We start from the raw sequence: 23,684 nt of genomic DNA, 5'->3' as shown, positions 1-23,684 counted from the left end.
TATTTTTCAGGGACTTATTGGCCCTTAGTATATGCAGCTATTTCAAGTTTCCTTCTTCTGGTCATGTGAAACTGCTGCTTGGGATTTTCTATTCACTTGCTACCACTCTATTAATCTCACATTCTTGCCTCTTTTCTGTGCCACCCCGTGTGGGTCCGACCCGTTGTTACTGGAGTGCAATGCAAAGTCTGAGTCAAGGGGGCCTCCTGAAGGTTGCTAGGGCAGGGGCAGAGCTAGTAGCTGGAGGACATGCCAGTCACGGGGATTCCTCAGGGGCACAGAGGAGGGTGGTGGGGCCTGTGGCCCTAGCAGGGGAGCAGCCTCTCCTCTGCCTGGAAGCCCCATGCCTCAGCTTTCCCCGCTTGCCTCTGAGCTCACGCAGCTCTTGGAAGGCTTGGGAGACTTACCTTTACTCAGATGGTTGGTTACCTGTCTCGCACCCAGCTTGACCTTGGACTTTAAATAGTGAGGACAAAGAACAAGGAGGATGGGGGGATGCCCTCCTTCCACAGGGCCCTGTGGCTTCCAAGCCTCAACTTCCTCTGGCCTCTGTCTGTGGAGCCTCCTTCAAACCCAGGGAAAGAAAGGTACCTGCCAGGGTTCATCTAGGATCCTCTACTGATGCTCTGTGAGGTCCCCTGGGAGCCATGAAGCTGGGGCTGGTTCCCAGGGCAAGGGGACTGCATTGTCCTTATTCTTTCTTGTTCTATGCATCCATACTCTGCTCCCCTCCTGCCCCTTCACTCTGCCCACACACATCACTCCAGACTGGCCTTGTGGTCAGAGCCTGGAGTGCATGGGCTGCTGGGGGCCTGTGGGCTGCACTGGGCCAGAACCCCTGGCGCCTTCAAGACTGGCCTGGAGCTGGCAGGTAGGTGACCTTTCCTGGTCCTACCTATCCCATCTTTCTCCTCCAATCCCTCCTCTCTCTTGCCTGGGTCAATTAGAAAAAGCTTGTCTGTTGGCCTGCTTGGCAGGGGCAGGTCAGGTGCCCCGTGACAGCTAAAAAAAACAAAAACAAACCATTGGGCCCTTTCCCCTTTCATTCTTCTGTTTTCTACACACCAAACCCAGTCGTGGCTTTGGAGATCACTCTAAGCTTGTCTCCAGCTGGCATACTAAGGAGGGTAATGGAGAAGTTCCTCCACCCCCAACCCCACCCCTTCCTTCCGGAAGCATATCTAAGTCCGGCCCTAGCTCCAGATCCCTCCCACACTGGACCTACGAAACCCTCAGCACAGACAACACCCCTGCATTCCCCACATTGCACCCACACTCAGCCACTGTGGGCGAGGAGGGCACAAGGCCAGGTTCCCGAGAGCTCAGGTGAGTGACACACTGGAAGGGCCCAGGGCGCCCTCACCCTGCTCAGACATTCCAGAAGCCGAGGCCTCTCCCATCCCTGCGCTTTCCCCTTGGATATCCCATTTCAGACAACCCAGCCGGCGTGAATCCCCCTCCCTTGGATATCCCATTTCAGACAACCCAGCCGGCGTGAATCCCCCTCCCTTGGATATCCCATTTCAGACAACCCTCGCCAGCGTGAATCCCCCTCCCTTGCTTTTTTTTTTGTTTTTTTCTGGGGAGGCCAGGTCCTGCTGTCACCCAGGCTGGAGTGCTGTGGGATCCTGGCCACTGCAGCCTTTAATTCCTGGGCTCAAGTAATTCTCCTGCCTCAGCCTCTGGAGTAGCTAGGACTACAGGCACTCACCATCCTGCCTGGTTAATTTTTTAAAATATTTTTTAAAGATTTTTAGAGATGGAGTCTTGCAATGCTGCCCAGATTGGTCTCCAACTCCTAGCCTCGGCCCTCCCTAGGGTCTGGGATTATAGGCGGGAGCCACCCTGCCTGGGCCTGTCCTCTTGCTGAGTCATCAGTTTTGTTCATTCCCACAGCAGGCTCTGGCCCCTAGTACCAGCTCAGTTGCTCAATGGGCCATGTTTGTCCTGGAGCCCGGATGGACTGTGGCTGAGCAAGTGGATCACAGGCCTGGTCAGCCTGGGAGGTTTCCACATGTGAGGGGCACAGGGAACTCAAGGAGGGGAGCATCGGGGACAGGAGCCCACTGGGTGGAGGCTGGGGGCTCACAGTAGGAAATGGTGAGACAAAGGGCACTGGCTGGTAGGGAGACAGCACAGCCAGGCCCTAGAGCTTCCTCAGTGCAGCTGGACTCTCCTGGAGACCGTCACACACTCTGCTATCTGGGCCCCGCGCCGCGAGGGTGCTTTCACTGGTCTGCACCATGGCCCAGGCCCTGGGATTTTGAACAGCTCTGCAGGTGAATGAAAGGTGTGGCCAGGCTGGGGAACCACCGCATTAGAGGCTGACCGGGTTTCAGCCCCAGCCCCGCCACTGACTGGCTTTGTGAGCATGGGCAAGTCACTCAGCCTCCCTAGGCCCCAGTGACTTCCCTGAAAGCAAGAATGCCGCTTTCTTGCTGTTGTGATGGTGTTAAAGGAAGTGGGCCTGGCTCTGGCTCCTGACACAGGAACATGGAGCTGATCCAGGACACCTCTCGCCCGCCACTGGAGTACGTGAAGGGGGTTCCGCTCATCAAGTACTTTGCAGAGGCACTGGGACCCCTGCAGAGCTTCCAGGCCCGGCCCGATGACCTGCTCATCAGCACCTACCCCAAGTCCGGTAGGTGAGGAGGGCCACCCACCCTCTCCCAGGCGCCAGTCCCCACCTTGGCCAGCGAGGTTGTGCCCTCAGCCTGCTCACCTCCCATCTCCCTCCCTCTCCAGGGACTACCTGGGTGAGCCAGATTCTGGACATGATCTACCAAGGTGGCGACCTGGAGAAGTGTCACCGAGCTCCCATCTTCATGCGGGTGCCCTTCCTTGAGTTCAAAGCCCCAGGGATTCCCTCAGGTGTGTGACCGTGTCCTGGGTGCAAGGGGAGGGGAGGAAGACAGGGCTGGGGCTTCAGCTCACCAGACCTTCCCTGACCCACTGCTCAGGGATGGAGACTCTGAAAGACACACCGGCCCCACGGCTCCTGAAGACACACCTGCCCCTGGCTCTGCTGCCCCAGACTCTGTTGGATCAGAAGGTCAAGGTGAGGCTGGGCACAGTGTTTCACATCTGTAATCCCAGCACTTTGGGAGGCTGAGGTGGGAAGATCCCTTGAAGCCAGAAGTTCCAAATCAGTCTCGTCCAAAAAAAAAAAAAAAAATCAGGTATGCATAGTAGTGTGTGCCTGTAGTACCAGCTACTCAGGAGGCTGAGGTGGGAGGATCACCTGAGCCTGGGAGTTCAAGAGTGAAGTGAGCTATGATCACACCACTGCACTCCAGACTGGGTGACAGAGAAACCTTGTCTCAAAAAAAGATGAAGAATAAAAAGAGGGGCCGGCTGGCGCGGTGGCTCACGCCTGTAATCCCAGCACTTTAAGAGACTGAGGCAGGCAAATCACTTTAGACTAGGAGCTCGAGACCAGCCTGGCCTACATGGCAAAACCCCATCTCTACTAAAAACACAAAAAAAATAGCCAGGTGTGGTGGCGGACATCTGTAATCCCAGCCACTTGGGAGGCCGAGGCAGGAGAATTGCTTGAACCCGGGAGGCAGAGGTTGCAGTCAACCGAGATCTCACCATTGCACTGCAGCCTGGGAAACATGAGTAAAACTGTCTCAAGGAAAAAAAAAAAAGGGGGGAGCTGGGCCTGTTGTGGCTCACACCTGTAATACCAGCAGTTTGGGAGGCTGAGGTGGGCAGATCACCCAAGGTCAGGAGTTCGAGATCCTCCTGGCCAACATGAAGAAACCTCATCTCTACTAAAAATACAAAAATTAGCCAGGCGTTGAGGCAGGCGCCTATAATCCCAGCTAGTCAGGATGCTGACGTGTGAGAATCGCTTGACCTGAGAGTCGGTGGTTGCAGTGAGCTGAGATCATGCCACTGCACTTCAGCCTGGGAGACAGAACGAGACTTCGTTTCAAACAAATAAATATTTAAAAAGGTTTGCCACCTGTGATGGCTCACTGCTGTAATGTCAGCACTTTGGGAGGCTAACGTGGGTGGAACACTTGAGCTCAGGAGTTCTAGACCAGCCCAAGAAACACGGGGAGACTCCATCTCTGTAAAAAATACAAAATATCAGTAGGGCATGGTGGTATGGCGCTGCAGTTCCAGATGCTCAAAAGTCCGAGGCTGGAGGATTGCTTGAGCCTGGGGGGTCAAGGTTGCAGTGAGCTATTATCACTCCAGTGCACTCCAACCTGGGCGACAGGAAAAAAGAAAGACCAAGGTCTTTTTTTTTTTTTTGAGACAGAATCTCAGAGCTCAGGAGCTCCTGAGAGTCACAAAAAAAAAAAAAAAAAAAAAAAAAATCCCACAACACACACAACAACCAGAAAAATCAAAGGTCCAGGTAAGGTGTGGGGCATGTGAATCCAGGGAAGGAGGCCCCGGCTCAGCCCAGCTTTGGTCCTGTTCTTCTGAGAAAGTCGCCTCACTTCCTCCAGCCTTGTCTCATCTTCCGCGGCAGGGGGACTGTCTGCCTCTTGCTCTGATGACCAAGAACATGAGACTTCAGTGTAGATCTAAGAAAGGTAGAGGGTGGGTCCTCACAGGCCCACAAAATTTGGTGGTGGTGGGAACATGCCTGGCGGAGCATGCCTTGCTCCAGATCAGGGTGTGACGCATTGATGCAGATTATATTACTTTAGAATATGATGGTCTCAGGGACCAGGCAGGATTTTGGCTTCTGAGCAGGGTTCAGACCCCGGCTTGATCCTACCTGTGCCGTGAGATGTCAAGCAAGTCAGCCTCTAAGCCTCAGGTTCTTCCTTTGCCAAACCAAGAGATGAGCTGGCCTGTGGCGGGCTGTGTGGTGATGGTGCTGGGGTCGAGTCTTCTGTCCCCGCAGATGGTCTATGTTGCCCGCAACGCAAAGGATGTGGCGGTCTCCTACTACCACTTCTACCACATGGCCAAGGTGCACCCTGAGCCTGGGACCTGGGACAGCTTCCTGGAGAAGTTCATGGCCGGAGAAGGTGGGTTTGACGGGAGGAAGGAGGGTGTGGAGCCAAGAAGTGGTGGCTACAACGCACAGTAACCCTGTGTCGCTGCCCCCTGCCCGCTTCTCCAGTGTCCTACGGGTCCTGGTACCAGCACGTGCGGGAGTGGTGGGAGCTGAGCCACACCCACCCTGTTCTCTACCTCTTCTATGAAGACATGAAGGAGGTGAGACCACCTGTGATGCTTCCCCTCATGTGACACCTGGGGGCAGGCACCTCACAGGGACACGCCAAGGCCACCCAGCCACCTCCCTGGGCGGCCCCCACAACAGGCCCGGATTCCCCATCCTGCCTCCCTGGCCCAGGCCTCCCCGCTACAGCCCCACCTGGCAGCAGGTCCCACACAGCTCTCATCTTCTGTGCCTGAGTCAGCTACATGGGTGGCCACGGATCAGCTGGTTTTTTTTAAGACCAAGTCTTGCTCTGTTGTCCAGGATGGCGTGCAATGGTGTGATCTCAGCTCAGTATAACCTCCTCCTCCCAGGTTCAAGTGATTCTCCTGCCTCAGCCTCCTGAGTAGCTGGGATTACAGGTCCACACTGCCACGCCTGGCTAATTTTTGTGTTTTGCCATGTTGGCCAGGTGGGTCTCCATCTCCTGAGCTCAGGTGATCCGCCTGCCTCAGCCTCCCAAAGTGTTGGTATTACAGGCCTGAACCATGGTCACCCTCCATGGATCAGCTCTCTATTCCGATTCCTTCTCCCTGCCAACGGTTATGCCACCCAGGGCCACAGTCACGGAAGAAGACCATCCCGGTCCTCACCCATAGGAGCCAAGCCCAGCTCATGATGGGATCACAGGGACCGGGGCCCCGGGGTCGAGGAGCTGGCTCTGTGGGTTTTCTAGTGGAAGTGGCCAGTTCCCCTCTGAGGTTAGAGAAGGGGACCCCTTTTATTTTCCTCAATCAGCAAACCTAGCCTCCACTGAGGAGCCTCTGCTCCTCAGAACCCCAAAAGGGAGATTCGGAAGATCCTGGAGTTTGTGGGGCGCTCCCTGCCAGAGGAGACCGTGGACCTCATGGTTCAACACACGTCATTCAAGGAGATGAAGAAGAACCCTATGACCAACTACACCACCGTCCCCCAGGAGTTCATGGACCACAGCATCTCCCCCTTCATGAGGAAAGGTGGGTACCGGCCAGCACGGGGGTTTGGGGCGGGTGGGAGCAGCGGCTGGAGCCTCCCCATAGGCACTCAGGGCCTCCCCTGGGATGAGACTCCAGCTTTGCTCCCTGCCTTCCTCCTCCAGGAATGACTGGGGACTGGAAAACCACCTTCACCGTGGCGCAGAATGAGCGCTTCGATGCGGACTATGCGGAGAAGATGGCAGGCTGCAGCCTCAGCTTCCGCTCTGAGCTGTGAGAGGGGCTCCCGCGGTCACTGCTGAGGGAGTGTGCGAATCAAGCCTGACCAAGCGGCTCAAGAATAAAGTATGATTTGTGTTCAATGCAGAGTCTCCATTTCAAGCCAAGAGAAACCATGAGCTGAAAGAGTGATCGCCCACTGGGGCCAAATACGGCCACCTCCCCACTCCAGCTCCCCAACTTGCCCTATTTGGAGAGGGGAGAGGGTCTGGAGAAGTAAAACCCAGGAGACGAGTGGAGGAGGAATGTCTGTTTAATCCCAGCACATCCTCTGCTGTCCTGCCCTGTGTCGTTGGGGGATGGTGAGTCCACCAGGCAGCGTCACTTTTTCTTGGGCTCCTTACAAGCCACCACGTACCTCTGAGCCACATTCAGGGGAGGGGAATAGCCGTCTGCATAGGAGGTGTCTTCAAATAGGACCGAGTAGTCATCCTGGGGCTGTGTGGCAGGCAGACAGGAGGGCTGCTCAGAGAGCCCCAGGCCAGGACAGGCACCCCCTTCTCCCAGCCTAGACCACAGGAGCCTCTGGGCTGTGGACTCTCAGCCACTCTCATCATCCTTCACTCTGGGGTCAAGATGTCTTGGCCCGGTCCCTGCTGCTACACAGCTCTTTTCTCAGTGGCTGGAGACCCAGGGCAGTGAAAAGGGTGGGGAGAGGAAGGGGCGCTGACTCCCTTCCTAATGGGGCCATAGCTGGAGGGTCTGCTGCCTTTCAGGGACCCAGGGCAACCCAGATGGTGGCAGGTAGGGATCCTAGCCTCAGGTGGCTTGTGTCCCATGTCACCAGGAGCATAAGGGGGTAGGAGCCCGGGGCTCAGGGCAGGAGCTTCCCATCTCAGAGCTAGTTCTCCTAGGAATGCAGAAAGGGAGTTGCTGACTCAGGGCTTGCCAAGACTGCCAGGGCTTGCAAGGGGATGGTGACCTTTGGGGCTGGAGTGGAAGAGGGAGGGCAGCTGGTGGGTGCTGTCAGCTTGGAGCCTGTGAGATAAGGACAAGGGGAGGGAGGGGGTAGAGGACCCCTTGTCTGTCTGATCAGCCTGTTCCTGACATCACCCATGGCCTCTCCCATGGAGGCTGGTTTACCCGCTGTGGGGGTGCGTGGATCAGGGCACGGTAGAAGCAGGTGGTCTGGGGATATAAGGCCAGCACGAGCTGCTCCTTCTGAAACAAGGCCTCGGGGTCCGTCTCTGGGTTGGCCTTCCACTGGGGCAGCGGGATGACACGGCGCCGGCTCAGGGTGTGTCTCCTGGGAGAAGAGGGGCTTATATCAACATGTGGCCAGGTGGGGATGCTCCTTCCCAGACGTTAGGCTGCCCCCAGGCTCCGTGCCCTGCCCTGGCCTAGACACTCACTCTTTGCCTTCTTCATCGATGTCGTCTACCTCATACCTGTGGACAAAAGGAGGAAAACGCTGGATGCAGCCAGGGGTGCAGTCCCTGTCGGGGAGTGAGGATGGGGGAGGACCTGGTGCTCCTTGCACAGTTGGCCTCTGGGGAGCTTTTCTCCTGCTGTGCAGACGGGAAGCAGAGCGGCAGCCCAGGCAAGTTCGGTGACCAGAAAGCAGCCCCGGGGCTGGTGTCACTCACTTGTTGGTGGCATGGCTGTAACTGACCACCTCGGCCAGGATCCACTGCTCGTCCCCATCCACGGCCTTCACCCGGGCAGCCACCTTGTCTCCAGGTCTGGCCACATAGTCCCCTGAGGCGGGGATGGCCCCACAGAGGGGTGGGGGCCTGTGAGCAGAACAAAGGGTCAGTCCCAGCCCCTGGGCACCAGCCCCTCCCTCGCAGCTGCTGCCCTCACTTGTCACCGGGCTTCCCGATCCACAGGGGCAGGGTCATGGCCGACTGCTGCAGCAGGGTCATCAGCACCCCTCTGCGCATGGTCTTCCGGGGTGGCTCCGAGTCATTGTAGAGACCTGCGATCTTGGCCGCTGTGGGAAGGAAGGGAGGCCTGAGGCCCCAGGGACAGGTGCTGGCCCTGACCCCCCAGCATGCTGCACTGAGCTGTTGGAGGACCCCCTGGGAGCGCCCAGTTCCTGAGTGAGCCCGAGGGCCCAGCAGGACTGTGACCCTATCGGCCATGTGTCAACACCTATAGGGGCTGCTGCGCTGAACCACAGTTGAGTGAGAGGGCAGCACAGCGCACACCCAGGGGGAGGAAGCAGAAGAAAGAAAGCAGTTTCCGAGGTGCTGTTCAGGCTGTGTTTGCTGATCTGAATGCTGGTTACAGAAGTGTGTTTAGTTAGTGAATATGTCATTGAACTCTGCACTTACATGTACTTTTCTCCTATTAATATACGTTGTAATTCAATAAAAAGTTAAAAAGAACACAACAGGCCGGGCGCGGTGGCTCAAGTCTGTAATCCCAGCACTTTGGGAGGCCGAGACGGGCGGATCACAAGGTCAGGAGATCGAGACCATCCTGGTTAACATGGTAAAACCCCGTCTCTACTAAAAAATACAAAAAAACTAGCCGGGCGTGGTGGTGGGCGCCTGTAGTCCCAGCTACTCGGGAGGCTGAGGCAGGAGAATGGCATAAACCCGGGAGGTGGAGCTTGCAGTGAGCTGAGATCCAGCCACTGCATTCCAGCCTGGGCGACAGAATGAGACTCTGTCTCAAAAAAAAAAAAAAAGAGCCACAACAATTAAATGTGCACCTTCAACCTCCTTAGGCACGGCTGGACACCCCACTTGACTTCACACAGAACCAGCATGGCTGTGTGGGTCGTTGATGTGCCAAGATTCTGCCCACCGTGACTGTTGGGAGGGCAGACGGGTAGGAGAGCGTAATGCAGGCTGAAGGGGTCTGGAAGGCTGGCTTTATGACACACAGTGGGTGGCTCTGCAGAACCAGCCAGGACAAGAGATGGGCATGGGCCATGGCAGGAAGGAGGGGGTGACTGGCCCAGGCCCCAGAAGGGGCAGGTGATGAGGGGCTGCAGTGGGATGATCTCTGGCTGCTGAGGGAGAACTGGGAAACCCCTGCCTCTGGGCGCTGGGAATGATCTCCTGTCCCTTCTCAGTGGCAGAGCCTCCGTGGGAGGATCCCAGCAGGCGGTGGCTGCAGGACCCCACGGGAGGGTGACTGCTGCCCGAAGGGCCTCCCCTGTCCTAGCAAAGGACCTCCCAGCACATCCTCTCCCACTCACCAATCCGCCTCTCCTCCAACAGAGACTTGATTTCCGCGATCTTGTCCAGAGCTTTCCGAAGGATGCTGAGGGCGGGGAGAAGGGAGAAAGAGGGTTTGGTTGACACACATAGCACAGACTTCATTTCCATTTTTTCTGTTTTGGGTCTCCCTATATTGCCCAGGCTGGTCCCAGGCTCCAGCAGTCCCTCCTGCGCAGGTGGAATGACAGGTGTGTGCAGTTTCCTGTTCTGGTCAAGGCAGGCTGGGTTATTCAGACCAACCTCACTGGTGAAAACTAGAAATCTGCCTGGGTGTGGTGGCTCACGCCTGTAATCCCAGCACTTTGGGAGGCCGAGGAGGGTGGATCACCTGAGGTCAGGAGTTCAAGACCAGCATGACCAACATGGCAAAAATCCATCTGTACTAAAAATACAAAATTAGCCAGGCGTGGTGGCGAGCATCTGTAACTGTATTCCCACCTACTTGGGAGGCTGAGGCAGGAGAATCGCTTGAACCTGGGAGGCAGAGGTTAGTGAGCCGAGATCACGTCATTGCACTCCAACCTGGGCAAAAAAGAACGAAACTCCATCTCAGGAAAAAAAAAGAAAAAGAAAACTAGAAATCTTCAGTATGTGTTTTTTTAGTCTTAAGAACATAAAAAATAAGGTGGTAGAAAGCAGCAGGCCAAAAACTAAGAGAATACAGGATCCCAGAGAGGAAAGGACACAGGCAAGCGGCCTTCGGCAAACCCTGCAGAAAGGCTGCCAGAACCTCCTGAAATGAGGAGAGGGGGCCTCAGGTCTACCCCAGGTCACGCAAAAGGAGGGGAGACTCTGGGGAGAGGTGCTGGCTCAGAGCAGTACTGGGTGGAAGGAACTCATCCTTTCTGAAAGGTTGCACCCAAAGACAGACCGCTGCATGGCCTTGCAGCCGCAGGAAGCCTCTGTGACGTTTATGGGGATTCCAGGGTGGCAGGAACCCAAAGAACCCAGCAGAAGCAAACACAGAGCTTTGCTGAAGTCAGGCTTCTTCATCCTAAATCTCAGGAAATCTTCCCAAAGAGTATTTCCACAGCAGGGCTGGCTGTGGTGGCTCACGCCTGTAATCCCAGCACTTTAGGAGGCTGAGGCAGGGGGATCACTTAAGGTCAGGAGCTCGAGACCAGCCTGGCCAACATAGCAAAACTCGTTCTCTACTAAAAATACAAAAATTAGCCCGGCATGGTGGCGGGCATCTGTAATCCCAGCTACTTGGGATGCTGAAGCAAGAGAATCGCTTGAACCTTGGGGGCAGAGCTTGTAGTGAGCCGAGATCGTGCCACTGCACTCTAGCCTGGGTGACAGAGCAAAACTCCATTTAAAAAAATAAGAATATTTCCACAGCAGTCAGCAGCACAAACTCCACTTTGGGTCATTTTATTCTCCCCCGATACCATGGCAAACCCCGGTCCATTCCTCTGGCAAGCGCTTCTGAAATGACCCAGAGTTCTAAAGACCTTTGTGCGGCAGGAGGGAGACGCATAGGAACTGGGCATGATGCAGCATCTCGGGAGGTGTCTGGGGGTGCCCCAGGGCATGGGACTCATGGACGTCACCAGGCCAGGGCCAAAAGATGGAGGTAGGCCAAGCGCAGCCAAAAAAACGCAGGGACAGGAAACAGCTTGCCTGCTGCGTACGATGCAGGGATGGCCCAGCCAGTGTCACCTCAGGCTGTGAGCACTGGGACCCCAGAAAGCAGAGAAGGAGCAAGAGCCACGGGGCCAAAGAGAACTCTGAGAGTCTCATCACTGGTGCCAGGCCTGTTTGGAGGACATAGTTTTATGCAGCCTGTCCTAAATTGTCTTCTGTGACGTGTTACTGAAGTGGCTTTCAAACCTTGGTGGGCATCAGAATCTCCTGGGGGAACTTTAAAAAATCTCAATTGTTTCATGCACAAATCACAAATGGATGCTAAAACTAGTGTGTTTGATATAAACGGGATAGTTAACAGTCTCAAAGTATCTCCCTACAAGACACTTCCTAATTATGCAACGGAGGCCAGGTACAGAGGCTCACACCTGTAATCCCAGCACTTTGGGAGGCCGAGGTGGGTGGAATGCTTGAACTGAGGAGTTCAAGACCAGCCTGGGCAACATGGCGAAACCCCATCTCTACAAAAAATACAAAAATTAGGTGGGGTGGTGGCATGCGCCTATAGTCCAAGCTACTCAGGAGGCTGAGGCAGGAAGATCACTTGAGCCCAGCAGTTTGAGGCTGCAGTGAGCCATAATCATGCCACTGCACTCCAGCCTGGACGACAGAGTGAGACCCTGTCTTAATCAATCAATCAATCAATCACACAATGGAAAACAGCAGTAATCTGATATAAGAGAAACGTGGAAGATACCACTTTAACCAATGGGACAGACAGCATCCTATGCCGCCTAATATGATCCACCAGAGATATCTCTTCTGTGCCAAAGTGTGAAGCCTGAATCCTCCTAGTGAGGAAATGCCAGATAGTTAATACCAATGTTGGAGCTCCCCCCCAAATAAACACAGCCTCTGGGCACAGTCAGACTTGAGAACCAGTGTGTTCTCAAAGGAGAGGAATGTGATGTTCAAGTTCCTAAAGTTACTGCAGTTTCACTGTAGAGATTCAGGGAAACAATGTTTTTAGATCATTTTATTTTTTATTTTAGTTTTTTTTTTTGAGGCAGAGCCTCCTTCTGTTGCCCAGGCTGGAGTACAGTGGCACGATCTTAGCTCACTGCAACCTCCACCTCTTGGATTCAAGGGATTCTCCTGCCTCAGCCTCCCAAGTAGCGTGCGCCACCACACCTGGCTAATTTTTGTATTTTTAGTAAAGATGGGGTTTCGCTATGCTGGCCAGGCTCGTCTCAAACCCCCAACCTCAGGTGATCCGCCCACTCGGGATTGCAGGCATGAGCTACCGTGCCCACCCGGCCTTAAGATCATTTTAAAAGCAGCAGTTTTCTGGAAGTGAAACTTCTCCATCTTAGAACCATAAAACCTTTAGGTCATGTGAGCATGACTTCCCAGCCAAGCTTACAGACACATGCCACCACGCTCAGCTAATTAAAACATTTTTTTGTAGAGACGAAGTCTCACTTTGTTGCCCAGGCTGGTCTCAAACACCTGGGTTCAAGTTATCCTCTAACCTCGGCCTCCCAATCACCTCTGTAATGCTTTGATTATAGATCTGAGCTACCCAGCCCCTGATATTCCTATTTTAATGACTCTGCCAAGGTCACAGAACCAGTAAATGGCAGTGTTGATTCACGCCTTGCTGCCTTCTGTAAAGGCGTTAGCAGCAGAGGTAACTGGAAGAGTGGACCTAGCAGTGGGACAGGAAATGCCGGACCCAAGGGAGAGGCCGGGAGTAGCAATCAGCTTATCCATGGGAGGAAGGCAGGCTGGGGACTTGGTCCAAATGTGCCTGCAGCCTAGCCCTGAGGCAAGGAGGGAGCGGCGGGGGAGTGGGAGCACAGTACTCACTTGCACTCAGCCTCTGCATCGGCCTTGGCGGTTGTGTAAAGGCCACGCAGCTTTGTCCGGTAATAGGGAGAAACTGCAGAGGAAACAGGGATTAGGATGCAGGGCCAGGGCAGGCACAGTAGCATGGCACTGCTTCCATGCACTGGAATCACACTCGTGGAGGCACAGAGAGGCCGTAGCTTCAGTCAGAGCTCTGCTGGCTCAGGAGTGCTCCCCAGACGGATACCCCCAGGCTCCACGAATCCACATTTCTATATGGTACAAATGCCATCCCTACATCTGCGAGAGGACTGTCTTACCTTTTCCCCATCATGACACGCACAGAAAATGATTTGTCAGGACCCAGGAAAACACAATTCTCAGAGTTACCCAGAGTAAGAAAGCTCCAGCCCCAGAATCTGACCACCCGAGGGCCTCAGGGCATATGCAGGGGCCGCCTGGGAACAAAGCTCCTTTCTAGAAAACACCAGCTAACTGGGGTGCTTCTGTGTTCTCAGGGCAAGGTTCCCTAGATACAGCCTCATTTCAGTGCCTTTCGCATCCTCCGAGTGGAGGGATTTTAGCTCTTCAGGTCACCCAGATTAACGGAAAGCTGTCCCCCCTGCTGCATTTTGGAATATGCAGATACATGCACATCTATTTTGAATACAATGACCACCTCGGTCCCAGTCCTGGCCATACCCACCCCAGCCCCATCTCATCCCCTTTCTCTCCTGAGCCCAGGTACTCACTCTTGTTCTCTGTCTGCATCCGTTCATGGGTCTTCTGGATGTTCACTAAGTTGTGTTCGCTCCGCGAACGCTCTTCCTGTAAGGAAAAGAGCGGCAGGACATGACGGTGGCCCTTTGTGCTGCTGTGGCACCCTGCGAGCCAGGCCAGAGTCCCCATCCCCAAAACATAGCCCTCATTTTCTTTTTTTTTTTTTTTGAGATGGAGTCTTGCTCTGTTGCCTAGGCTGGAGTGCAGTGGCGTGATCTCGGCTCACTGCAACCTCTGGCTCCCAGGTTCAAGCAATTCTCTGCCTCAGCCTCCCGAGTAGCTGGGATTACAGGCACGCAGCACCACACCTGGCTAACTTTTTTTTTTTTTTTTTTTGAGACGGAGTCTCGCTCTGTCGCCCAGGCTGGAGTGCAGTGGCACAATCTCGGCTCACTGCAAGCTCTGCCCCCCGGGTTCACGCCATTCTCCTACCTCAGCCTCCTGAGTAGCTGGGACTACAGGCGCCCGCCACAATGCCTGGCTAATTTTTTGTATTTTTAGTAGAGAGAGGTTTCACCATGTTAGCCAGGATGGTCTCGATCTCCTGACCTCGTGATCTGCCCACCTTGCCTCCCAAAGTGCTAGGATTACAGACATGAGACACCGTACCTGGCCTAATTTTTTGTATTTTTAGTAGAGACAGGGTTTCACCATCTTGGCCAGGCTGGTCTTGAACTCCTGACCTCGTGATCCACCTGCCTCGGTTTCCCAAAGTGCTGGGATTACAGGCAAGGGTGCCCGGCCATGGACCTGATTTTCTAAATCCAAATTCAGGAGTTCAAGATGATTTTCTCCTTTGACTAATGCAAAAGCATTACAAAAGACATTAAAGGGCCTGGTGCAGTGGCTCAAGCCTGTAATCCCAGCACTTTGGGAGGCCAAGGTGGGCAAATCACTTGAAGTCAGGAGTTCAAGACCAGCCTGGCCAACATGGTGAAATCCCGCGTCTACTAAAAATACAAAAATTAGCCGGGCATTGTAGCATGTGCGTATAGTCCCAGCTACTCTGGAGGTTGAGGTGGGAGAATTGCTTGAATGTGGGAGGTGGAGGTGGGAGAATTGCTTGAATCTGGGAGGTGGAGGTTGCAGTGAGCTGAGATTGTGTCACTGCACTCCAGCCTGGGTGACAGAGTGAGACTCTGTTTTTTTTTTTAAAAAAAGAGGGCATTAAAGTTAAATCATAAGTGATATCTTTAACAATAGTCCTTTATCAAAGAGACAAAATCAATCTATACAGTCAATGCAATCCCCATCAAAATTCTAGCTGACTTCCTTGCAGAAATTGACAAGTTCATCCAAACATTCATATGGAAATTCATGGGACCCAGATTATCCCCAATCTTGGGGAAAAAAAAAAAAAAAAGTTGGAGAACTCACATTTCCCAATTTCAAAATTTACTATGAAGCTATGGTAATCACAATGGTGTGGTACTGGCATATAGATCAACAGAACAGAATCCGGAGTCCAGAAATTGACACATACAGGTAGGATCAACTGATGTGGGGAAGAAGGAGTGGGGAAGAACACTGGTGCAATTCCTCCCATATCAGTGGTCCTGGGAGCAGAGCTGTGACTGAAGATGCTGGAAACTGACATGGTTCCTAAGCAAGAAATTATGACTATGCTTTTTAGCCTTCGTGTGAGAATTTTTAAGTGCCTGATGGGTGGGTTGTGCCTTCACCACAACCTGCAAAATGAGGTTAACAGTGAACATAGCTGCCTAGTGCTCCAGAAGGCCGATAGTCTATACCTGTGTGGCCCCACCCCATACAAATGGGAATGGATTGGGGTCAGCGGGGACACGTGCTAGACTGCTGCCACTGCAATCTGGACCAGGTACAGTGGCCAAAGCTAACATCCCTTCCAAAGGTGGAAAAGTTTGGGTGAAAACCAATCACAAATGGAGAGGAGAAATAGTAGCCGAGTTAACAGAACAAATTAAATGGGTTATGCGATGAGGGAAATCCATTGTATTCATACCTTAAGAGAGGCTCAGAGAGAGGTCAGTTACACCGGGTGCCTGAAAGGGCGAAGCCCTGTGTCTGTCAGGACCACACCTGCTTTTGGAAGCTGATGGGTGAGATGGAAGTCTGGGAACTCGGCGGCAGCTGTCTGAGGGACACCCTGGTTGTATGGGATGATGATAAACTGGTCTGTGGATGACTGAATGGAATGCGCAATCTGCCAGTATCTTTTTTTTTCCTTTATTTATTTATTTTTTTGAGATGGAGTTTCACTCTTGTCGCCCAGACTGGAGTGCAGTGGTGCGATCTTGGCTCACTGCAACCTCCGCCTCCCAGGTTCAAGTGATTCTCCTGCCTCAGCCTCCCTAGTAGCTGGGATTACAAGCATATACCACCACATCCAGCTAATTTTTAGTAGAGATGGAGTTTTGCCATGTTCACCAGGCTGGTCTCAAACTCCTGACCTCAGGTGATCCACCCGCGTCAGCTTCCCAACATGCTGGGATTACAGGCATGAGCTACCACGCCCGGCCCTTTTTTCCTTTATTTTACAATTCATTTTATTAATAAACTCTTCCTTAGAGTAGTTTTGGTTTACAGAAAAGCTGAGCTGATGGCACAGAGCTCCTGTATGTATACCTGCTCTGCCCTATACAGTCTCCCCTATTGTTAACATCTTGCATTAGTGTGGTGTGTTTGCTACAACTTATGAGCTGATACTGTTAGATAATTAACTACATCCATCCCCATGATGGTTAACTCCATGTGTTCTGTAGTTCTACGGGTTTGGACAACGCATCATGTTGCGTGCCCACCATCACGGTACCATGCAGAAGAGTTCCACCCCCTAAAATCCTCTGTGCCCCACCTATCCGTCCCTTTCATCCTGTCTCTCCCAAAGCCCTGGCTATCGCTCATCCTTTCACTCTCTCTAGTTTTGCTTTTTGTTTACAGTCGGAATAGACAGCACGTAACCTTTCAGACGGGCATCTTTCACTTAGCAATGAGTGCTGGCATCTTCTGACTTTTACTCTCCAGGTTACGCCTAAAAATGGTATCTTTTGGGAAGGAATTTCTGGGATCTACTCCTTCCTGGCTGTGTGGTGCACAACTGCCAGCAAGCTGATCCCTGTGTAGCTATAAACCCTGATTATCGTGGGCAAAATATGGTGGGGCATGCCGAGAGCCCAAGTGAGGTATAGGCACCAATACACATCTCCCTTGTATCTGTGAAAGAAAAGATATCAAATAGGGGGAAAATGGCTGTTTTTTGTTTTTGAGACAGAGTCTTGCTTTGTCGACCAGGCTGGAGTGCAGTGGTGCTATTGCAACTTCCACCTCCCAGGTTCAAGTGATTCTCCTGCCTTAGCCTTCTGAGTGGCTGGGATTATAGGCATCCGCCACCACGTCTACATAATTTTTGTATTTTTAGTAGAGACAGCCAACATGGCAAAACCCCATCTCTACTGAAAATACAAAAACAATTAGCTGGACATGGTGGTGTGTGCCTATGATCCCAGCTACTAGGGCGACTGAGGCAGGAGAATCGCTTGAACCCAGGAGGCGGAGCTTGCAGTGAGCCGAGCTCACACCACTGCACTCCAACCTAGATGACACAGTGAGACTCCGTTTCAAAAAAGAAAAAGAGTGTTTTTGTTTGCCTGAATTAATAGGGTGTAAGGTAAGGAAAGATATGGGGCATTTTTGTTGGGTGCCAAAAATGTTCTGAAATTGATTGTGGTAATGGTTGCACAACTTTGTGAGTTGCGAAAAACCACTGGATTATACACTTTCAATGGATGCATTGTATGGCATGTGAATTCTATCTCAGGATAGCTGTCAAACAAAATGAATCATGAAATCCTGCACATGTGGAAAATCCAACAGGAATGGTAGCCATACCCCAAATTCCCTTCCTCTCACCTTTGTTACATCATTTTGGTTCCTGCGTGTCCAATCTCTCTGAACACAACCACCACCCCCACTTCACAGCTCAGCATCAAAGCCTGTGTTTCCATCTGGAAATGGAGAGTGGTGACTTTTTACCTGGGTTTGCTTGATCAGCTGATGGAGCTCCGTGAGAAGTTCTGCAATGCGGGAATCGGCAGACACGAGGGCCATTGTCTACAGGGGCGCCTGGTGGGGGAGTGAGGACAGAAGAAAACTCTGTTAGTGGCTGCTGTGGGCTGAACTATACCTCCTCTAACGATACATTAGGTCTGGAGGCTAACATTGTAATCCCAGCACTTTGGGAGGCCAAGGTGGGAGGATTGCTTAAGGCCAGGAGTTTGAGACCAGCCTGGGCAACATAGTGAGATCCCGTTTTTTAAAAAAAAAATTAGGCCGGGCGCGGTGGCTCAAGCCTGTAATCCCAGCACTTTGGGAGGCTGAGACGGGCGGATCACGAGGTCAGGAGATCGAGACCATCCTGGCTAACACGGTGAAACCCCGTCTCTACTAAAAATACAAAAAAAATTAGCCGGGCGAGGTGGCGGGCGCCTGTAATCCCAGCTACTCGGGAGGCTGAGGCAGGAGAATGGCGTGAACCTGGGAGGCAGAGCTTGCAGTGAGCTGAGATCCGGCCACTGCACTCCAGCCTGGGCAACAGAGCGAGACTCCGTCTCAAAAAAAAAAAAAAAAAATTAAAAACTTGCCCCAGCATAGTGGCACATATCTGTAGTCCCAGCTATTCGAGAAGCTGAGGTGAGTGGATCACTGGGGCCTAGGGGGTCGAGGCTGCAGTGAGCTATGATTGCGCCATTGCACTCCAGCCTACACGACATGACACCCTATCTCTTTAAAAGATAATAATAATAAAAAGATACATTGTAGTCCTAACTGGGGTACCTGTAATGTAACCTTGTTTGGAATTAGGATCTTTGCAGAAGTATTTAAGATATCACTAAGATGAGGTCATAGTGGAATAGGGTGTGCCCTTAATCCAGACACACAGCCAGGTGCAGACAGAAGCAGAGACTGAACTTGGACAGCTGCAAGCCAAGGGATGCCAAGGACTGCCAGCAGCCACCCAACCAGCCGGGAGAGATGCAGGGAGTAACAGCCCTTTCTAAGCCTCCAAGAAGCAACCAATCCCTTGTCTTTGCAACCAAGCTGACATCTTGATTTTGGAATTATGGCCCCTAGAACTGTGATGGAATAAATTTCTCTTGTCTTAAGCCACCCAATTTGCAGTAACTTGTTATGGCAGCCATAAGAAATGAATACAGTGGCAAGCTATCCTCAGATTCTCCTCTACCCTAATGATATGTTTGAATGTCATATGTTTGACCAAGTCAAGGAGTCAAGGAGTCAATATTAAGTGCCTTAAAAAGACAGCATACTGTTGGCCCCTGCTCTGCTGCCAATATCCTGACAAATGATTCAAACATTTCTGGTATCCATATTTTAATCCATAAAATGGGAATCATCTCTGCTATATTTTGGGAGATTCAAATAAGATTTTATATGAAGACACTTTCCAAGTCATAAAACACTGTTACTTTCTTATAGTGGGAAGAGAATTTTTTTTTTTTTTTTTTTTTTTTTTTTGAGACAGAGTCTTGCCCTGTCACCCAGGCTGGAGTGCAGTGGTGCGATCTTGGCTCACTGCAATCTCTGCCTCCCTGGTTCAAGCAATTCTCCTGCCTCAGTCTCCTGAGTAGCTGAGACTACAGGCGTGTGTCACTACATCTGGCTAATTTTTGTATTTTTAGTAGAGATGGGGTTTCACCATGTTGGCCAGGCTGGTCTCAAACTCCTGACCTCAGGTGATCCGCCTGCCTCGGTCTCCCAAAGTGCTGGGATTACAGGCATGAGCCACCACGCCAAGCAAGCATGGGAAGAGAAATTAACTACTGTAAAATATCTCAATCAAGATTAATGTACTCTGATGAAAATAAAATGCTTCTGTACAATAAAAGATAATTAGGGCCGGGTGTGGTGACTCATGCCTGTAATACCAGCACTTTGGGAGGCCGAGGCAGGCAGATCACGAGGTCAAGAGATCAAGACCATCCTGGCCAACATGGTGAAACCCTGTCTCTACTAAAAATACAAAAATTAGCTGAGCGTGGTGGTGGTCGCCTGTAGTCCCAGTTACTCAGGAGGCTGAGGCAGGAGAATCACTTGAACCTGGGAGGTGGAGGATGCAGTGGGCCGAGATCACACCACTGCACTCCAGCCTGGAGACAGAGCCAAGACTCCGTCTCAAAAAAAAAAAAAAAAAAAAAAAGAAAAAGAAAAGATAATTAGAACAAGAGTAAAAAGACAACCAAAAATAATCAAAAGTGTAAGTTATAACTAGGTGAAAATAGACATATGCCTAAAGATAAAGGTATATTTGATAAAATAAGAGGAGATATTTTTAGGGTGCTAAAATTTTGTACAATAGCCTGCATCTTACAAAGTTTGTTTAGGCTGGGTGCAGTGACTCACACCTGTAATCCCAGCACTTTAGGAGGTGAAGGTAGGAGGATGGTTCGAGTCCAGGAGCTTGAGATAAGCCTGGACAATATAGCAAGACCTTGTCTCTATTTTTATTTTTTATTTATTTTTTGAGATGGAGTCTTGCTCTGTCGCCCAGGCTAGAGTGCAGTGGCACAATCTCTGCTCACTGCACGCTCTGCCTCCTGGGTTCAAGCAATCCTCCTGCCTCAGCCTCCAGAGTAGCTGGGATTACAGGTACCTGCCACCTCACCTGGCTAATATTTTGTATTTTTAGTAGAGACGGGGTTTCACCATCTTGGCCAGGCTGGTCTCGAACTCCTGACCTTGTAATCCACCCGCCTCAACCTCTATTTTTTTTTTTTTTTAAATAGTTGTTCAACTAACACATCCTCCTACTCAGAGATCAGATTCACATTGAATGGAGCAAACTCTTCCCCGCACTTAATGAACTGTGAACCTCTCTCCATGTATTTATTCGTATCTTCTTACAGGCTCTGTTGCTGTTATTTAAAAGTATAATAACATACAAACTAGGAATAGAGGGGAACCTCTTCAACCTGATGAACGGCATCTATGAAAAACCCGCAACGAATATCAGACTTAAAGGTGAAAGACTAAAAGCTTTCCCCTCAATCAGGAACAAGATGGGCATGGGCCCTTGTCATTTCTAGTCAACATTGTTCTGGAGGCTCTTGCCAGGGCAATGAGGCAATAAGATGAAATAAAAGGCATCTAGACTGGAAAGGAAGAAGGACAACTATTTCCATTTGCAGATGACATGACCTTGTATATAGAAAACCCTAAGAAATCCACTAAACAACTATTAGGACTAAGAACAAGGTTAGAACTCACAGCAAAGTTGCAGACACAAGATCAATAAACAAAAATCAATTGTGGCCAGGCCCCAGAGGCTCACGCCTGTAATCCCAGCACTTTGGGAGGCTGAGGCGGGAGGATCACTTGCAGCCAGGGGTCCAGACGAGCCTGAGCCCCCCTCCACTTTATATATTTTTTAACTTAAAAAAAAGAAAGCTACAGTAATCAAGATGGTGTGGTACCGGCATAAGCAAAGACATCTAGTTCAATGGAATAGAACTGAGAGACCAGAAATGGCTGACTAATTTTCAACAAGGGCATCAAGACAAATTAGTGGGGAAAGAATAATCTTTTCAACAAATGGTACTGGGACAACTGAATATCCACATGTAAAAGAATGAATCTGGTTCCCTACCTCAGCCCACATACAAAAATGATCTGAATAGATAGTTCTCCAAGGAAGACATATAAATGACCACCAAGCACATGACAAGATGCTCCGTATCATTAGCCATTGGGAAATGCAAGTCAAAACCACTGAAGACACCACTTCACACCTATGATAAAAAAGAGACAAGAGTTGGGAAGGAGGTAGAGAAACTGTACGAATGCATATAGTGTGATATTATCCATACAGTGGAATATTACTTGACAGTAGAAAGAAATGAAGTACTGAGACACGCTATGACATGGATGAACCCTGAAAACATTATGCTAAGTGAAAGAAGCCGCAGTCATGGAAGACCACATATTGTGTTTCCATTTACATGAAATATGCAGAATAGCTAAATCCATAGAAAGCTGGGTGGGGAAGGGTTGGGAGAGAAAGGACGGTGACTATTAATGAATATGGGTTTTTGTCTTGTTTTGTTTTGTTTTTTTCGCCAGGTGATGAAAATGTTCTAAAATTGTGCTGATGGTTGCACAACTCTGAATATACTAAAAACCAATGAGTTGCACATTTTAAATACATGGTACACGGCCACCCCACTCCCAGGCAAATATTAATTTACTTTCTGTCTCTTTAGATTTATGTAGTCTACACTTTTTTTTTTTTTTTTTTAATGAGACGGAGTCTCACTCTGTCACTGAGGCTGGAGTGCAATGGTACGATGTTGGCTCACAGCAACCTCTGCCTCCCGGGTTCAAGTGTTTCTCCTGCCTCCCAATAGCTGGGACTACAAGCGCCCGCCACCACGCCTGGCTAATTTCTGTATTTTTAGTAGAGACGGGGTTTCGTCATGTTAGCCAGGCTGGTCTCGAACAACTGACCTTAGGTGATACGCCTGACCTTGGGTGATCCACCTGCCTCGGCCTCCCAAAGTGCTGGGATTACAGGCGTGAGCCACCATGCCAGGCCTGCACTTTCTTTTTATTGCTAAATAACATTCCATTGTTTTGCTATATCACATTTTACATGTCAATTCATGAGCTGATGGACATTGGGTTACATCCATTTTTTTTGGCTATTATGAATAATGCTGCTATAAGCGTTGTGTACAAGTTTTTGTGTGGGCATGTTTTCTTTTTGTTTTTCTTTCTTGAGACAGAGTCTCGCTCTGTTGCCCAGCCTGGAGTGCAGTGGCGTGATCTCTGCTCACTGAAATCTATGCTTCTCTCGTTCAAGCAATTCTCCTGCCTCAGCCTCCCAAGTAGCTGGGATTACAGGCACCTACCACCAAATCCGGCTACTTTTTGTATTTTTAGTAGAGACGGGGTTTCACCATGTTGGCCAGGCTGGTCTCAAACTCCTGACCTTAGGTGATCCACCTGCCTCGGCCTCCCAAAGTGCTGGGATTACATGCGTGAGCCACCGCGCCTGGCCTTTCTTTTTTAACTTTAATTTTAGGTTTTGGGCTGGGCACGGTGGCTCACACCTATAATCCCAGCACTTTGGGAAGCCGAGGCAGGCAGATCACAAGGTCAAGAGATTGAGACCATCCTGGCTAACACGGTGAAACCCCGTCTCTACTAAAAACACACACAAAAAAATTAGCCAGGTGTGGTGTTGGGCACCTGTAGTCCCAGCTACTCGGGAGGCTGAGGCAGGAGAAAGGCGTGAACCCGGGAGGGGGAGCTTGCAGTGAACCGAGACTGCGCCACTGCTCTCCAGCCTGGGTGACAGAGTGAGACTCCCTCTCAAAAACAAAAACAAAAAAACAAAAAAAAATTTTTTAGGTTTTGGGGATACATGTGAAAGTTTGTTGCACAGGTAAATACGTGTCATGGGGGTCTGTTGTACAGATGATTTCATCACCCAGGTATTAAGCCCAGTACCCAACAGTTATCTTTCCTGCTCTTCCCTCCTCCCGCCCTCCCCCGCCCAATGTCTGTTGTTTCCTTCTTTGTATTCATGACATGTTTTCATTTCTGGGTACATATCTATGAGTAGAATTACTAATGTGTGTGTGTTTTTTTTAACGTACTACACTATGTTTATCTTAATAAGCATAAACATAAACTGTGTTTAGCCTTCTGAGGAGCTGCATGCTGTTTCCAACGGGGTGACCATCTTACATTCCCACTCGCAATGTGCGTTCCCACTCTGCATCTGCGCCAACACGTGCTATTGTCTCTGTCTGTCTTTTTTATTTTTGGCAGAGGCAGGGTCACACTACGTTGCCCAGGCTGGTGTCGAATTCCTGGGCTCAAGCAATCCTCCTACCTTAGCCTCCCAAAGTGCTG

The 23,684-nt window shown here is 51.0% G+C and overlaps 2 protein-coding genes across 8 annotated transcripts in view; one reads left to right on the top strand and one right to left on the bottom strand.

The window, feature by feature from the left end:
• The first annotated feature begins 1,212 nt into the window (after positions 1 to 1,212).
• On the top strand, positions 1,213 to 8,721 carry LOC114669765 (sulfotransferase 1A1). 5 transcript variants are annotated; one of them, XM_028840807.2, is made up of 9 exons: positions 1,213 to 1,326; positions 2,490 to 2,641; positions 2,746 to 2,871; positions 2,961 to 3,058; positions 4,871 to 4,997; positions 5,093 to 5,187; positions 5,967 to 6,147; positions 6,270 to 6,378; positions 6,473 to 8,721. In XM_028840807.2, the coding sequence occupies exons 2-9, from the start codon at positions 2,494 to 2,496 to the stop codon at positions 6,501 to 6,503; spliced, it is 915 nt and encodes a 304-aa protein (XP_028696640.2). In that variant the 5' UTR covers positions 1,213 to 1,326; positions 2,490 to 2,493; the 3' UTR covers positions 6,504 to 8,721. The 5 variants fall into 5 exon arrangements, with proteins under 5 accessions (XP_028696640.2, XP_028696641.2, XP_077841999.1 ...); XM_028840808.2 differs by lacking the exon at positions 6,473 to 8,721 and having other exon boundaries at positions 6,270 to 6,467; XM_077985873.1 differs by lacking the exon at positions 6,473 to 8,721 and having other exon boundaries at positions 1,213 to 1,447; positions 1,490 to 2,641; positions 6,270 to 6,467.
• Positions 6,620 to 23,684, bottom strand: part of SGF29 (SAGA complex associated factor 29) — a 40,019-nt gene continuing 22,954 nt past the window's right edge. The window contains exons 1-10 of one of the 3 annotated variants that reach the window (XM_077983865.1): positions 21,415 to 21,538; positions 17,784 to 17,873; positions 13,745 to 13,820; positions 13,014 to 13,086; positions 9,536 to 9,600; positions 8,188 to 8,317; positions 7,971 to 8,117; positions 7,737 to 7,772; positions 7,468 to 7,630; positions 6,620 to 6,822 (exon numbers count right to left, since the gene is read on the bottom strand). In XM_077983865.1, coding sequence (XP_077839991.1) covers positions 6,706 to 6,822; positions 7,468 to 7,630; positions 7,737 to 7,772; positions 7,971 to 8,117; positions 8,188 to 8,317; positions 9,536 to 9,600; positions 13,014 to 13,086; positions 13,745 to 13,820; positions 17,784 to 17,858 — 882 coding nt within the window. In that variant the 5' untranslated portion in view covers positions 17,859 to 17,873; positions 21,415 to 21,538 and the 3' untranslated portion in view covers positions 6,620 to 6,705. Of the gene's footprint in view, positions 6,823 to 7,467; positions 7,631 to 7,736; positions 7,773 to 7,970; positions 8,118 to 8,187; positions 8,318 to 9,535; positions 9,601 to 13,013; positions 13,087 to 13,744; positions 13,821 to 17,783; positions 17,874 to 21,414; positions 21,539 to 23,684 lie in introns of those variants that run through there. The other 2 variants (XM_015125895.3, NM_001257445.1) reach the window with 2 other exon arrangements.

The sequence above is a fragment of the Macaca mulatta genome, chromosome 20 (genome assembly GCF_049350105.2).
Source record: "Macaca mulatta isolate MMU2019108-1 chromosome 20, T2T-MMU8v2.0, whole genome shotgun sequence".
In the NCBI taxonomy this organism is placed as follows: Eukaryota; Metazoa; Chordata; class Mammalia; order Primates; family Cercopithecidae; genus Macaca; species Macaca mulatta.
The sequence above is the reverse complement of the archived record's forward strand: the minus strand, read 5'-3'. Positions and strand labels throughout refer to the sequence as shown.